General features: G+C 40.4%; 1 protein-coding gene across 11 annotated transcripts in view; it reads right to left on the bottom strand.

The window, feature by feature from the left end:
• The window catches only part of pde1cb (phosphodiesterase 1C, calmodulin-dependent b), a 101,531-nt gene that overhangs the window by 12,698 nt on the left and 71,697 nt on the right, over positions 1 to 17,136 (bottom strand). For all 11 annotated transcript variants that reach the window (XM_085805473.1, XM_085805470.1, XM_085805472.1 and 8 more), the window contains 8 exons: positions 12,978 to 13,091; positions 11,193 to 11,375; positions 9,584 to 9,650; positions 8,409 to 8,525; positions 6,615 to 6,755; positions 3,951 to 4,051; positions 2,813 to 2,941; positions 2,233 to 2,334 (listed from right to left, as the gene is read on the bottom strand). In XM_085805473.1, coding sequence (XP_085661599.1) covers positions 2,233 to 2,334; positions 2,813 to 2,941; positions 3,951 to 4,051; positions 6,615 to 6,755; positions 8,409 to 8,525; positions 9,584 to 9,650; positions 11,193 to 11,375; positions 12,978 to 13,091 — 954 coding nt within the window. The remainder of the gene's footprint in view (positions 1 to 2,232; positions 2,335 to 2,812; positions 2,942 to 3,950; positions 4,052 to 6,614; positions 6,756 to 8,408; positions 8,526 to 9,583; positions 9,651 to 11,192; positions 11,376 to 12,977; positions 13,092 to 17,136) is intronic.

Here is a 17,136-nt window from a genome sequence, read left to right as displayed (position 1 = left end):
TTCACCATTTACAAAAGATGTGGAATATGGACATCCATTCAAATATGCATACAAACAGCAGAGTGTATAAATAAAACATACAAGCATGAAATATTTAAAAGACTGAAAACAGCTATTTGTTTGACATTTTTGCCTAAAAAATGATTTAATATATACAGTAATATAGCCAATAAGCCAATTACTTTCCCCATGATTGACTGGTTGATTAATCATTGCAGCCCTGTGCAGCACAATATGCCTCCATGAGGCTAATCAGTTTTCTGCAGAGGGGCACAGTGTGAAGGTGCTTCACCTCCCCTCATCAGACATCAGCAGTGTCTGAGCTATCACCTGATAACCATATCAAAATATCCTGTTTAATGGACTGATGCATGAATGAACAGTCACAGACCAAAATGGAAAAACAGGCACTCAAATGAAAACACACACATACACACACACATGCACACAAACAAACACACAGCGCAAGGTTAAACAGAGGTGAGAAGCTCACATTCCCTCCTTTTCCATTTGTGGCAGATTGGATCTTAAAATGCACTCTAAGCAGCCCTGGAGCACACTGGTTTGAATTACTTCACATTAGAGTCTATTCAGCATTAGAGCCTCCAGCAGACTGCAATCTCACTTTTATGTGTACATGTACGTGCACATGAGTGTGTGTTTATGTGTGGCTATCAAACAGTGGACCTCTACGTCATTACAAACTCACCATTAGTGGACTGTTGGGCAGCAGGCAGGTTCATTTTCCTTAGTGTATTTTCTCAATTAATCATTTAGTTTATAAAAAACATATTAATAAAATGTCTCTCGGTGACATTTACACTTGTCCAACCAACAGTCCAAAACCCAAAGAAAATCCTAAAGGGATAGTTCAACATTTTGGCAAATTGGCCCATTGCCATATAATCCCTATAGTTTTAGGAGTAGGTTCGTTACCTTTAATTGTCAGTGCAAGCTATTTTTAGAACGGCAGAGCAGAGGCAAATGCAGAGACTGCTTGCCGAAAAACTGCCCCCGATGGAGATGCGCATCAGCGGTTTTGCATGCATTTACCTCGAAAACAACTTTGTCTCGTAACGTTCTGTTATTATCTCATAGCGTGGTGAATGTGCAGGTCATAACTTGTCCACGAGAGCGTTTTGGAGTTGTTGGATTGTGTATTTGATGAGTTTGATGAGGGAAACCAAGAAATCCCATTAGCCTCCATAGCGTAGCTCTGAGCAGCTCGCGGCTCTGCTCCACCATTCTAAAAATAGCTTGCACCAACAATTAAAGGTAACAAACCTAGTGCTGCTATGACTATAGGGATTATGGCAATGGGCCAATTTGCCAAAATGTTGAACTATCCCTTTAAAGAGGCGGAAAACAGATATTTATTTGACACTCAGTGATTTAACATTAAAATAATTGCCAATTATTTAGCTCATGATCGACTCCTTCCTCTTAGAAAAAATGTTTCAATGAACACTATAAAAGCTTTATGTTGGTCCTGAGCCAGCTCTGTATATGGGGCACCTGCCCTACCAACTGAGCAAAACAACACCCCCACTCTATCTTCACTTCTGACTCTGCTCATGTCGCCTACATTTTACCTGACTTCTGATTTTCTCAGTGAAAAATGGCAGATTTGCAAACACTCAGGGGAAAAGTGAGGAAATGTTTACAGATGCTGTTTCACACCGCTTCACTGAATGTTAAATAGTAAATGCGGCAGATGAGGTTGCACCGGTGAAGGCAAGGCAATATTGTATTGTTTGTTGATGGCTAATATTTTCTGTGGTGAAAGAACAACAGCATACTGGAGAACCTGCCAGAAATATTATTGGCACTGGTTTTCACTGCAATGTGCAAAAAACAAAACAAAAAAAACAAAACAACAGAAAAATTCTAGTGTACCTGCTCCATCACTGTGTTTGTGTCAGAGAAGGCTACGATAACACCTACCTGTACTGCACAATATGTAAAGTTTGGAAACAAAACACATCTTCCATAACTGTGTCAGCACACGAACACTGGAGCAACAGAAATCATCCCTTGTTTTGTTTCAATACAGAACATGATTATTTGTCGCGGTTCTTTATGACTGCACCCTTCAGGGCAGGGTTAATTGGGTTGTAAACAGTGGGTGGATAGTTAACAGCAGTTGATTGCAGGGTTAATGGGGATTTAATTGCTGGGGGTGGGGTGAGGGGAGGGAACATAAACAGTGGTGAGGGAGAAAAGGCGACTGACCCCTCAGGTTGCTGGAGGAAGTTCTTCATGGCTTTGACCTGCTGGAAGTGGCAGGACATGTCTGTGGCCAGCACCATCTCCACCACCAGAGCCCGCAGCTCTCTGGATGGAAACAAAGAAGGAAGAGAGAGGAGTGGGGGAAACGTGAGCCATGCACTGTATCATGAACTGTCAAACCGACAGGTAATAAAAAGTCGGAAGTGGCTAAAGTAAATGGAGGCAGCCATTAGAGCTATTTATAATATCTGCTTTGACAAGTCCCAGCTTATGCCATGAGAGAAATCGGCTTGTAACTGTCTCCTCTAATGTATTATCACACACAGCAGCTCCATTTAGCGCAGACTTGTTGGACCTTGACAGTAATCCAACTTTTTTTTTCTGATGTTGACTCCCCGAGCACGAGTTTCTTAATCACAAGATTGTGTACATTGTGATGTCGTTCCGCTTGACCCGCTCGCTTTCGATCCGTCTCCACCTGACCTCTCCTGAGTTTTCTATCGCTCTGTGCTGTCTGTCGCCCAGCTCGCTCATTGTTCTGCCTGTTTTATCTCTTTACGGCTGAGTATCTGGTGTCTCTGACCTCCAGTCGTCCTTGGAGAGGTTGTAGAGGATGTTCATCTCGTCGTCGTCCTGCAGTAAGCGGTAGGCTGCGCTGACGTGGTGGCTCTCCAACACTGAGCGGTCGTTGTACAGGATCGCTGTGTCTGACCTGCGATTCAGAGAGAAAGCACTTGTCAGTCTGTTAGGCTGTTACTGTATATACAGCGGAAATACCAGACCCCTCGATGTTGCTTTTAAATTCATCAGTAAAATGTGTCTCTTAATAATGAATTCGATCAGATACTGGGATGTCAATGATCTAATATCTTTTTCCTTTTTGAGTTTAAGTTACTGGGTCGTTCTTTTTCCTCCTGTCAGTTACTTTGCAGGGGGGAAAAAAGTGGAAAAAGACGTTCCCTGTGTAGTTTGGTGAACTTCTATCAAAATGCTGGATGTGAGAATAATTCATGTTCTTTGTGCAACTTTTTCATGAAATCAAAAACAAGAAAAACAGAGGAAACAGCTCATGGGTTTTTGTGCAATCTCTATTGTATCCAAAACAAATAAAGTTTTATTCACAGTGTCAGTCATATACAGGGCGGACACAATTAAACCTGATCACATGGACGTCATGAACATTTTTTGGTGTGGTTAAACCAATGACCTTCTCAAACTGACCTCTGAGTCAGAAGCTTATGAAGATAAAGGTTTGATTTGGGTAATTTGGAAGATTTCCTTCCCTGACGTCTTTATTTGGAAAAAATAAGTACAATATGTCAGTGTTTCGGACTTAAAAAATCCTGAATCATTTCATTAATGTTTTCAGAAAATGGATTATTGCACTCTGCTGCTTTTTAACTATGAAAACAAGAATGACAAAAGGGTATGAAGAGCAGTTGTCAATGAAACTATTAACTTTCCAAATGATTTTTAGCTTTTTAATAAGATGATGTGTTATCTCTTTCTCGCTCTGTGTCTACTCAAGGACGTTTGAGTCTCCACGAACAAACCAACTCTTCTTCCGGCAGCAGTTTGGAGTTCATTTGGATCTTGTCCCGCTGCAGTGTTATTACTGCACTGCAGGCGATCTCAGTGTGAATTTAAAGCCCCCGTGCTGGAAATGAAAACATTGATCGGGTGAGTCGGTGCCATGCATTTTTGATTTTATGATCCATTACCTTGTCTGAATGTGGAAGTTGTTTGTGGTCCCCGTGTGCTCGTAGTCGTGCACCGCCGCCGCAAAGATCATGGCAAAGATCTCCAGCTCAGTCAACCAGTGCTGGAGGCAGAGATAGAGGAGACGAGGAGGGATGGAGGAGGAGGAGGAGGAGGAGGAGGAGGAGGAGAGGAGGGGAGGGGGCGGGAGGAAACAGAGGGAAGGTGAAGATAAGGAAGAGGAGAGGGATAAAAAGAGGAGCACGCAGAAGAGGGACGGGTGTTGAGAGGAGAAGGCAATGAGATGGAAAAAGACAGAGACATCGGCAGGAGAGAGGGAGGGAAAGTAATGAACACAGGAGGAAAGAATGGACAGGAATTAGAGAAGAGAAATGGGAAGCCAGCGAGTGGAAAAAAGGCGGAATGCAGGGAATGGTACATCATGTCATGGAGATGCGCAGGATAAAAGTGATATAAAGGATGCAGAGAGGAGAATTTGGCATGAGGAATACATTATCGTCAGCAGTGAAAGGAAACAAACGCAGAGGAGAGAAAAGGGAAAGGTCAGGGAAGCAAAAGGGAAACTTTAGATAAGAACAGTCGTCACTTCAGCTTCGTCTTCACACAGAGTCTCTGTTGGGTTTGACAGTTACCCGACGCGAGCTCTCTTTAAGTTCACAATGACTTAATCCTGTCACAAGGTGAGGCTACACATCACGTCATGGTTTCCTTTTTAAGTTTTTCAAATCAAGTTTAAACCTGTTAAGAGGAGCTAAGAACAGGCCGACAGTCTGGAAATCACTGATACGTAGTTCACTATAACAGTACGACAAAGAAACGCACAACATCGTCACGGCTGAGAAGCTGGATTAGGAAATGATGTGGGGGTTTTTTTTGTGAACAAAAAATGACCAAAATGACCCCAGACTCATTAAATACCCTACAACGCACATTAACTCTCTGAGAACAGGGCGACAAGTTTAGAAAAATGCTTTGAAATCACAATGATCCTCCATGAATGTGTTTTTACCAAAAACTGATTTTGTTTTGTGATTGTTTGCTCGTTCTTTTTTCTGGTTTCTGTGATCTTGACATCATTGAAAATGTGTTTTATGTTGATTGACTAATAGGTTAATTGAATGATTATTACAATTCTCATCAATATGTCATGTGTGTAAACACCCAACTAACTAGCTTAGCACAATAAAGTAGCAATAGCTAGTCTGGGTAGCATTTTTTACACTTTGGTTTGTGGACGGCTTAAACACAAAATATATAAAATGTTATTATTTAGTATACTATGTTGAGCTAAACTATGTGGATTGTAGCTTCATATATATGCAACTATTATTATAATACAATAATAATAGCTTTTTTTTTTAGCTATGGAGTGTGTCACATTTAAAGAACATCAACAAAAAGCAAATAAAATGAAGAAATAGACAAAAACCAGACCAAACGCAGGGACAATAATGGTTTAAATGAGCTGTGAGTATTTAACGACTGAAGCTAATGGAAATTTTGAAGGATGTGAAAATGTCTGTTGTTGTAAATGTGTTCATCTTGCTCAGCAAAAACAACACAATTACACATGTTTTTCTTTAAAATGTCAAACTACTTCACCAACATATAACCGCCCCGAAGCTAAAAATACAGAACTCAAAGGTCGGAAGAACGTGCTTAATATGGAGCATGTGACTGTGTGCAGCTTCCTCACACCTGTGAGTGGGCATCTTCCTCTAAGACGTGCACGTTTCTGAGTGCACTCATGTGCACAGACAGTGGGGATTTAGCTCAGGGAGCCCAGTCGATATCGATGACTAATCAACAGCGGGGGGGTGGCAGACTCATTAAGAACGGGGTGATGGGTGCAAGATGGCCGATCCATCCCTCAGTGCATTTCCTCATGGGCTGTCTTTATGAATGACCTGTTGATTGTTGATTTAATGGGAGTCTGGAGGGCCTGCAAAATGATAGATGCTATTCTGCAGCTCTCCCAGGAGCCTGTGGTTCTGGCAGTAATGTGGTTTACTCCACAAGGCACTGCCCAAAGAAACACACCATGTCGACAGCTGTCGCAGCCACCTTATTAAGGTGATTAAATAAAAACACTGGAAGCGGGGGCGGCCGGCTGGTTGGGGCTTTGAACTCATTGAGGCAAGATTTTCTTTTCTTTTTTTTTGCGGGGGGGAATGAAAGCAGCTTCAGAAATACCCTAAAGTGACTCCAGTGGGATGGAGTGAAATATAGGTCAGCCGATGGAAAAGGAACAAAAAGCAACATGAAATATGGAGAATAGAAGTGAAGTAATGTCATGGCAAAAGAATAAAGACGATAGAAAAAAAAAAGTTTGACTTCAAACAGTGAGACCATTTGCAAGTGTCACATTCTGACATGTTTTGATGTTCTCAAACCTGCCGAGAGCAAGACTGGGATTAAAGGGTGATTTTCTTTGGGCCTCTTGATTTTTCTCATCAAAAAATGGCTCAAAGATTCTCCAAGAAATAAAAAGCCATATTTAGCAGCTGTACATCAGCTGACAGAGACGTCGTGAATGTCATGTAGATGAAATCCCTTTGATCTCCCAGACTGTCTCTTTCCTGGATCTGGACCAACATGTCTCGCGGGTTCTCTGCACAGTAAAAGCTGATAGCGTCATGCCATCAAACAAAACGTGTCCTACTCACCACCATGCCGGTCTTGAGCAGCAAGTAGTGCACGGTCTGTGTGACATCGGCGGCGTGCATCAGGTTGTGGTAGGGGTTTTTGTGTTTGCTGTATCCCACTTCCAGGGCCTCCACGAACGACACCACGGCTGAGATCGGGATCTGACGGGAAAGATGGGAGATGACGGCAACAAGAGTTCATAAGCTGAAAAACGCCGCGTATGAAGCGTCTACAAGCTTCCTGGTGACTCATGAGTGTTCAATTTCAAAGTGAGCACATCTGAAATCGACATTAAAGGGGACATATTATGCAAAACTCACTTTTTCATTGCTTTAGTACGTGTATTTGCGTATCCAGAGTGCCTCCTCACCCCTTAAACGTAAGTTTTGACAACTACGTCAACATTTTGTAAACTGCCATAGTCAGAAAATGTGTCTCTTAACAAGCCGTTTTAATTTCACCTGGCTTATTACATCACAAGCCGGGTGATGTGAATATTCAAGCCCTCGCTCCCATGGTTACCACGGTTACCTCAGCTACCAGAGCGAAGGTTCGAAACCGACCGTTTAGAGCAGGGCTGTGAAACTGGTGTGTAGAGAACCCAGCTGTGCTCAATCTTTTGGTTTTTCTGACCAAAGCATGTTACTAACATTACTTTTAGACATCAAGGTACCATGTCAGCCATTCATTTGTTTTACCCTCTTATTTTATTCTTTTTATTTTATTTTATTTTATAACTGCTGTACATTGGAGTTGTCTTACACAGGTTCTTTGATGTGGATGATAATCTGATGGTACAGATTTAAACCAACACTAAGTAACTTTTCAACCTTCATATAATATTTTCATAACTTTTGTGATGGTACATCGACTTACAACAAGTTGAATGACACCTCTGTCATGGTCTGAGGGGGTCTGTATCTCTTTCTCTGGCACTAAGCAGCTTTGAGGAGCATGGTAGGAACCCTGCTCTCACTTTACTTTCACTTTCACTTTTGCGAGTCACAACAAGGAGGGAACAGGCAAAACAGCACTTTAGCAATGGATTATGTTTGTGTTTTCACTTTGAAATGATCCACTGGAAACAGAAACTTAGTTTTGATGTCTTTTGTAAATTTTAATGCAGGATATTTACAGGGCTTCACGCTAGTGTTCATGGGAAATGGAGTCTTTCTTCAGGCAAAACACTACCGCTTTGGTCCACAGGCGCCGCCAAACTCAACCAAAACTGAAAGTTCTTTAGTACTGCTTTAATGTAAGATTTTGTTGACTTGTCTTTATGTTGTGATTGCAGATTTATGTTTAAATGTACTAGTTTTAACTGTGGACCCCAGGAAGACTAGCGGCGTTCTAGAGCGCAGCTAATGGGGATCCTAACAAATAAAACAAACAAATAAAACAAATGTCAAGAAGCAGAAATTAGCATAATATGTCCCCTTTAAATCATGAAATGTGAGTCATTTGAATTACTGAGGACTAACGGCTCTCTGTCCAAGGCGGCTTCATTGCCCGTGTCATTTACTCTCAGGTGTTGGTCCTTTAAGTAGAGAGTCCTCAGATATGAGATGTTGTGGTGTATGAGCCTCACCACTATGAGATGTGATGAAGTATGACACAACCCTCCCTCATAAATACAACAATCTAACTCTTAAGAGAGAGAGACGAGTGACGTGAGTGCGCTCACTTCCATTAAGTCAGATATAGTGAAGGTTCTTCTCCGTAGTGAATGGTTTTTAGTCTCTCCTCATTTGAATGACATCAACATACGTTTACCAGTGACTGTGGAGGAGTGCGGTGTGTCCCTGTGACTTTACCTTGAAGCGGCTGATGAGGTCGTATCTTGTGAGCAGCTCGTAGAATATGAATTTAAGTGCGTGCTCCCCGCTGGCCTCATTTAGAGCGAACACGTCAAACGACCACTTGTCGACATTCTGCAGGAGAGGAAAATAAGCTCACGACATGCTTCGACTCAAACTGTGTTTTCATCTGCGTAAACATGTTGCTGCAAATATGTGCAAGTGTGGGTATGATTTGATATTTTAGTAACACTTTATAAAAGCTACGCACTATTATGTCTCATACTTAACTTGTTTCATCATTTATAAAGCATTCTTCTCATATTGATACTAACTAGCATGTCATTTATAAGCACAATTATAAATGTTTAACTCTGGATGAATAAGCTCATGTGTGATTGTATTTTTACTTTTTAAATGATGGATTCAGCCTTAATAAATCAAGTATTATATTAATTAAAAAACAGTTATTGCCAAAGGTTCATACGGTCATTTATAAAGAGTAAGTAAATGTAGCTGTTAGTAGTTATGTATGTAGTTACTACTTTATTAAAGGCAAAGACAGTCCTCACTTTAGATGATTACTTAAAGATTCTTATTTCATAATTTATAGTATGAAGTACTGAAGTATGAAAATGCAACTATTAAACATATCATAAGAAAATGTATTCATTAAAAGTTACACATTTATTACTGTGTTTATATATTTTATACTAATTTGTATCAATATAAGAAAAATGCTTTATAAATGATTAAGTAAGTATCTAATAATGCTTAACTAATGCTTAGAAGTGCAATAAAGTGTTACCCAGTATTTTGAATCCACTAATGCAACTTAAAGATGTTGTTATGTTGACAGATAATGTTGTATTTTCATTTTACTGCAAAGAACACTGTGCTTTACCGCATTGTCTCTGAATGTTAAATTCAAGCATCTGTTTAAAAGAAGATAAACAAAGTAAATAAAAACAGTTTGCTGTATATGAATTTCAGCCCTGAGTTTTGTCTGCAGGTATTTCTTTCAGGCTGAACGCCATCCCACCATCCCAGCAACCTTGACTGATCAGGTAGGGCATCGCGGAGATAGCCTGGGAGACAAAACTCTCCTCTATAGAAACATTTGTATGTGTGTACGTGTGCACAACGTTGCTATTTCATATCTGTGCGCTGTGTGCGAGTGTACATGTTAATACCTTCAGCACAGATATGACAGTCGGGGGGTAGCTGAGTCCCACCATATTGGAGGTACGTCGGTACATCCTGTTTGGATGAGATAAAAACATCAAATGAAGCACACTGCTGAGTGTAAACGCCAGAGGTTACCACTCCAGCCCGAACCCACAGCCTGGAAGGTTCCCCACCAAGAACTCACTCTGAACGTTCAGAGCAACACAGCGCAGTGGGAAACAGTTGCCAAAAAAAGGCAGAGTTGAGTTGAACAGGCGACGGCATCACTAAGTCTGTTTTTCTTGAACATGCCAAAGGTTGAAAGCTTTGTCAAAAGTAAGGGATTAAATTAATCATAAAATGCAAAACAAGCTGCATAATTGCTCATGAAATTTAGAGGAGTATTTAGAAGAATCTGGAAGGTGACAGAGTTGATGTGCAACATCGAAATAAAGCTTTTGTGGGATCAAAAAAACAAACAGTGACATCAAACGAAAATGCAGTTTCCAAAACTGCAGGTAAATATCAGGTTGGCCACATTGACACTGCATCACCCTGTCCCACTTTTCCATTTTTCACTTCATTCCTTCCTCTTCTGTCTGTCCTCTGTAAAACGGATTAAGAAAGATTATATCTTACACACTTGAGGCTTACTGATTTCAACGAATGCATGTTGCATGTCGGTGTGTGATAGAGCGCTGCCTTCGGAGGACGGAGGGAGCTGTTTTTGTTAACTCTCCGAACGCTCGTGCTTGGCCAGGCTCACCAAGGCCGTGATGAGACTCAGGTGAGCGTGTGGCTCTGCGGAGGATGCACAAACACATCCTGCTCGCAACAGATTGAAATTTCAAAAGGACTGAGGCATTTTTTCAGACCAGGCTGTGAGGCTTTAAATTTTGAATTACCTCATCCATTTCTGAGGCTGCTGTTGGTTTTTATTCATCTTAGTCCACACACAGAAGTTCAGATAGATTATAGAAGTATACGCAGCTTTACCAATAACAACAAGACGGCGTTTTTATATTGCTATGATGGATAGGTTATTATATCATAAATTTGTTGGAATGATGAAAATGACAACAGCTCTGCCTGTCCCATCTCGTTACAGACGATACAGACATTTAGATGCTTTACTTTTCATAAATAATCATATACACATTATGTAGAGCTGCTGAAGACACATTGCCCATTATTTATAATGATATATTCTTTTTATTGACTGCAAATCTAATTGACTTCAATCTTGACAAACAAACCCTAACCCTAACCCTAAAGTTCAGTGAGATGGATGACCTACAACAACCACGTTTCAAGTCCCTACATTTTAATTCTCACATCAAATTAGGTGAAAGCAAAAAGAAAAAACTACTGTACACAACACTTTGTAAAATGTCAGTAACAACAGTGTAGACGTTCATTCCTTATGCAAGGCTAAACTAAAGATGTTGACACAATGGCTTTCAGTCGCTCCGGGCGACTCTGGTTTGGGCCGACTGATGATAGATCAGCAACTTCAGGTGAGGAGAGATAAAGGCCACGATCCATATGAATTGATTAAGATCGCTGACTGTGGGTTATTGTGCTTGTGTTCTTGTGCATCACACACACACACACACACACACACAGGGTGTTTACCTCTCAACAAATATGCCAGCCTGAACGGCGTGGACGATGCTGCGGAAGCGAGGCTTCTCCTCATTGCGCCGCAGCATCAGGCCCATCTGGCGGGTGAAGGTGGAGGCCAGCCAGTCCCGCACCTCCGAGGGCACCGACTCTGACTGGATGTCGCTGAGCTCATCCTCCGTGTCCACCAAACGTCTGGGGACAAAGGGGACAGAGGAGAGGAAAAAAACAGAGAGAAAAGACAAACAAGTAAAAAACAGACAGATGCAGAGACTAAAAGCTTACTAAAATATTTATCATTTGTCGTAGGTCTACTTTCACAGGGGATCAAACTGAAATGCCAGCGCTGTCCATCAAATATAATATCACCTCTTATGTAACATCAAAACATCCCAGGCCTCCTGAAACACCATGATGCAGAATTCAAATCCAATTGTGCGACATAATTCTCCCTGGCTACCCTGTTGTGTTGACATGGCGTAGAGGGGATCAAGAGCAAAGCCCTGTTGGTCTCCACCCTCTGAACTGAATACGTGATCTTATGGCGAAGAGAAAGCATTCACGTTGGCGCTCTGATAATCATGGTGCTACATGGATTCTGCACTGGGCGGTTCATCATCCTCCGTGCTGGAGTGGTCGTGCCATCGCTGGCCCTAATCTAGCCGAGACTAGATGACGAGAGGCTTACATAATAAATCCATAAGCCTGTTCATATCTCTGGTCCTGGACCTGCGCTTCACTATTCCCATATAAAGTATGTTTTCTGACCTTAACAGAGAAAAATGATCTTTCCATGACCTCAGAACGGGAGTCTGTCTTCCTTAAACTTAACTGTAGGATGAGTGGACCAGACAACACTCAACAATTGTGAATTTATCATTTAGGTAAAAGTACAGAGGGTTTTTAAGAAAACAAAAGGTGTGAAATATTACTGTGCGGAAATCTCCTCTGTCAATGTTATCATTATTATTATTATATACACTGTTGCCCATAAAGGTGGAATCAAATATTTTTTTACCTCCTCTCATGAAATTTGATTTATTCTTGATTATGTGTGTATATCTTCTCATCTTCTCTCTCCTTTATAATAGGAATAAAAAGATGAATGTGTCTGAAAACAAAATGATTCCAATTTTATGGGCAACAGTGTATAATAATTAGATAGAGAGTGTTGGGTTTCTGTCAGAATTTATGCAATATTAACACATTAAAGTTGTTTTTGTTATAATAAAGTTAGATAAGCATAAACATTACAGTAAACACTATAAATAAACACTATATAGATATGAATGTGCAATTTATTTGCAATCAATCATGATTAACTGTGGCCACTAAAACCATTAACCACAATTAAATATGTTAGTTGATTGACAGCCCTGTTTATCATTGTTGATTATTGTTATTGATACATTAGCATTTAAACAGTAATTAAATGTTGATAAAGGTTGTAAAATCTTAATCTGAAAAGCAACTGAAAAGTGATCAAAGCTGTAAAACAGAGTATGTAGTCAGTGCAGTAGCAAGTACAATATTTCTGTTTGTGATGTAGCTGCAAAAGTAAAGTGAAGTAATAATTTCTATAAATGCAGACACATTATCTGTAATTCATCATAATGAAGAGAGAGATTAAATGGAGTGAATGAAACTAAGAATTACAAGACAGATCAATTGCCACATTAATGATGATCATCTATTTTCCAAAGTCTGGCCGTCATCAGTGCTGCACCATTGTTCTTAATAAATGAAGTTTGTTGTCGATACTTGTTCGACTGTAGAAAGGTGTTGTTGTTTTCTCACCTCGTCTCCTCGATGTAAACAGATTCCAGCACCGACGCAGCATACTCGAGGTTTTTCTTGAGGTCAGCGAGGGAAGCCTCTCCTCTCTCCAACTGCTTCACCAGACATCTTAATCTAAAACAGAGGTTCAACAGTCATTTAGCAAATGGGATTACGGCCCTGCTGTCTTGACATGATAAAAATAATTGCAACAGATATTCAATTAATCTGGTCTGGCTTTCAGCTGCACACGGCAAGTAAAAAAAAGCAACAACCTGTCATCTCGGTCTAAATCAAGTGAATGTAGAAAATTACAATTACTAGAATACAAAGTGATGATTTAAAACATGGAAGTACTGTACAAACTGGCCAGTAGTGTAGTTTTCAATGAATGTATGAACAATTTACTAATACCTAATCAAAAACGGCTGTATGGATTAGATGTCAGATATATGATATTACTATTTTACTAAAGTGTACCTGCCTCTTTCAACATTTTATCGACATCCTCAAAAACAACTATTAATGTGTAATTGGAACAACTGGTTATAATCCAAATGGCTTTCCTCTTGTTGCTTTGTGTCACTTTGTTAAAGAATGCCTACATTGTTTCTACTGCTGCTGTTTTAAGGGCTGCAGCTGAAGATTAGCCAGCTGGCTAACACTGGCACATTCACACAATGTTGACAAATGAGTGCTCTCCTCATAAATAAGCAAAATGAAATGTTTTTATAGAGCCGTGTCACTTGAAAAGAGGTTACGTGAAGGATGTTTCCCTTCTCATCCATTTAAGGTCAAATAGGATCCTCGGTCTCCTTTTAAAAATAACATTTCCCTCTCGGTTGTCTCGACTGGCGTTAAGTGTCACACTATCCTGTCGGCCCTTCTCATAACTGACAGTCGGACCTGTCAAACACAGGTGTAATTAATAACATTAATAAGGGCTGCACTCTATCTACTGAATGCGAGTCAGCTCCATCATTGCACGGACACTTAATTGGAAGGGAGCCATCGTTAAGGTCATTAGTTCCACCTGTGCTCTTCCTGCGACGACACGCCAAAGTGCCTGCTCTTTGAAACGTCTCTTCAGGCTAAAAACTCTGAACACTACGTTTGGACTCATTTGCATGTGCAGACGATTTAAAATTAAAATAGCTTTAATATCGCTCCTACTACGTGACATCACTGACAACTTTATTTTATTAGTCGGCCTTAATATCTGGGCCAGTGTCACTTCTGTTGCCCTTTGATTGGTGCAGATCTATTTATGTAAATCTTGAGCACTCCAGCAGTAATTCCCTCAGACAGTTAAGTTCTTTATAAAGTTACTACTGCTTCAAATGGATGGTGATATATTTGTAAACAACGGCTTGTCTTTTTGTGTGACAGTTAAACCCTGTAACACCACTTGTATATGTGTTTCTCAGATTTCTATCTTATCCAACAATATGATCAATACATGTTACTCTCTGTACATGAAAAGAGTGGTGGGCTTCTGAGTGACAAGTCCAAAATGGCTGGCAGTTTTGGCAGAAGAAATTTCACAAATTCTGAAAAAGTTCCAATAGTTAAAGCAGAAGTAAGCTGAATATTTGTGTTAATGTAAGTCTTAAATAGTTATATCTTCCGACAGCAATCACTTATGTGTTTGGTCTGAAACACAGGTCTGTCAGTCACTCTGCTCTGCTGTAAGCCGAGGAGAAAACTTTCCTTGTATCCTACAACCTTTATCCAATGAGGAGAGAGAACGTCATAAAGGGGCGGTCCTCTCTGTGTGTGCAGCCAAGGGATGCGCGTGAATGTGGTGACGTAGGGACGAGGGCGGGGACTGCTAACTCCATCGGCTGACAAGAAGTTAGCCAAAACCACCGGATCGCTTACTTCTGCTTTAATAACATATATGTTTATATCTAATATTATTGACATCAACTTACTATTATTACTTCATATTTTTGCAGTTTATTATGAAATTATATAGAAAATGTGTGTTTCAAATTTGATACAGCAGGTATGGAAAGTTGTTTAACAAAAAATTCCTCAGTCATCATTATATTGCTTTTCATCATATAACATCAGTTTTCAGGTATCACACACTGTTTTTGCAGAATAACTTGCAGAACAAACACACACAAGACACACACACATGCATACGAGTGTGTGTCTGTGTGTGTGTGTAAAGGCCACCAAAAATAGCATTAAAGGGAAAAGTAAGTTAACATCCATTTCTGCACACTGCAGCCTCTTGCCGCTCTACCACCTGCTGCTGTGCTGGAGGTCATGTGCTCTCTTTCACAGTGAATGCCCACAGAGGCTATGCTTGTTGTTGAATTATTAAACAGAAAGGTGGGAGAGTAGAAGGTTTCAGATGCTCTCATTGATTACATTCCCTGACAGCCGTTGCAATTCTACCGAGCGATGGATCCCGGTTGTTTCTGTGGAGACGTCTCAATACAAATATTAATGAGTTTAGTTGGGACCATTTATTCCTTTTAATGGCCAAAGTTGGGTTTGGGGTCTGAATGCTGTGAAACATCCACTCCACATTGACAGATGTTATTACACTCTACACTCTACCAGACCTACACATATATTGCATATCGGCTGTCTGCAAGGATCCCCCACTGACCTATGACACACTATCTGCTGTGTGATAATATCAGCTGGAAAATGCTGAAAATAATCATCCGGACATTTCCTCTGTTGCAGAAACAGCAACACCCGTCCTAATTCCTATATTCACACAGAAAAGTTTTGGTGAGACGATTTACCAAAGAGTTTTCAGCCATAATAGCAGCTCTGTGAGGCTGTAAACACAGAGTAGAGCTTCACTTGTTGGTATTTGGTGAAAAACGGTGGACAAACACACATTTTGAAGAGGAAATGTGTTTACAATTCATCCTCTGGCAGAAAGTCAGAATGTCATGGTTTCATGGATATTTCAATGAAAAAAAAAGAAAAGAAAAACATCAACCATTTGATGGTACAGACAAAAATTCAGGGTTGCTAAAATTCGTGGGGTTCATCCTCTGGGAACCATAAATGTCTGTACAAAATATATGTAAACAAATCATCACATTTTAAGATGATTTCACAGAAAAACTTAAAATTTTTGACGTGCGACTGGTATCAGGAAAAGTCAGTGCACAAGGGTTTATCCTGCAGGGATCTGGAATATCTGAACAAAATTACTGGAAATTTATCAAGATGACCAAGATTCTCTACACAGAGCCGAAACAAAACAAATAAAAGTCTGTCTCCATCGGGGGATCACAACCATATATGCCGCATTCGGACTTGTCAGGCACGTCAACGCGGCCGCTATCTTGGGCCGGGGTTTCTGACCATAGACATACGTATACGTCTGACAAGCAGTCAGACTCGGTCAGACCCTTGTAGAACAACTTTCATTGTATGTATGCATGTGGGTGTGTGTCTGAGTATGTAAGTGTATGTTTAATATAAAAAAATAAAAAAATAAAAGTTATAATTTTTTTGTTGTTGTTGTAGTATCATAAATATATGTTTGACATTTATAATAAACCAAACGGCTTGAAAATCGGTTGAATATTCAGTGAGTTATGGCGATTTTAATCGTTTATAGAGCTCTGCCTCTGTTGACTAATGCAGTAAGTAGACACAGCTTTGCCCTGCCCAAGATGGCGGCCGCATTGACGTATCGTCCCAATGGACAGCAGCGTCAGAGGCGGCATCTATGTGTATATACTGTATCTATGATCACAACAATGTGTCAGGTTTAACTCTCTGGGGACCATGAATAAATGTGTGACACCTGATGGCTGTGGTCAGCTGACGTTTTGACATCTTCACACAAACATGGATGAATACTGTATGTTTCCTCTTTTCTTCTGACTATATGACAACAGCTGCTACACACGCCGATACCTCTCTTTTAAGCTGACAGCTATTTTAAGATATCATAAGGAAGTGAATGGACGAGGGGTGAGCTGTAGGTCTAGAATCACTGCACATGTGATTTGGTCGGCACTAATAATGGTTATTAAGAGCAGCTGTGTGCCAGTGAGCTTCCCTGCTAATACTTGAGAACGGGGAAAACATACTGTACCCCTGGCTCTGTCGACAAAGCCCCTTGTCAGACTATAATTCACCGCACAGTGCTGACATTTTTTTTTTCTGTTGGTCATCTGCTTCGATTTTACAT

This window comes from Trachurus japonicus, chromosome 17 (assembly GCF_045865225.1).
Source record: "Trachurus japonicus isolate A0001 chromosome 17, Traja_1.0".
Lineage (NCBI taxonomy): Eukaryota > Metazoa > Chordata > Actinopteri > Carangiformes > Carangidae > Trachurus > Trachurus japonicus.
The sequence above is the reverse complement of the archived record's forward strand: the minus strand, read 5'-3'. Positions and strand labels throughout refer to the sequence as shown.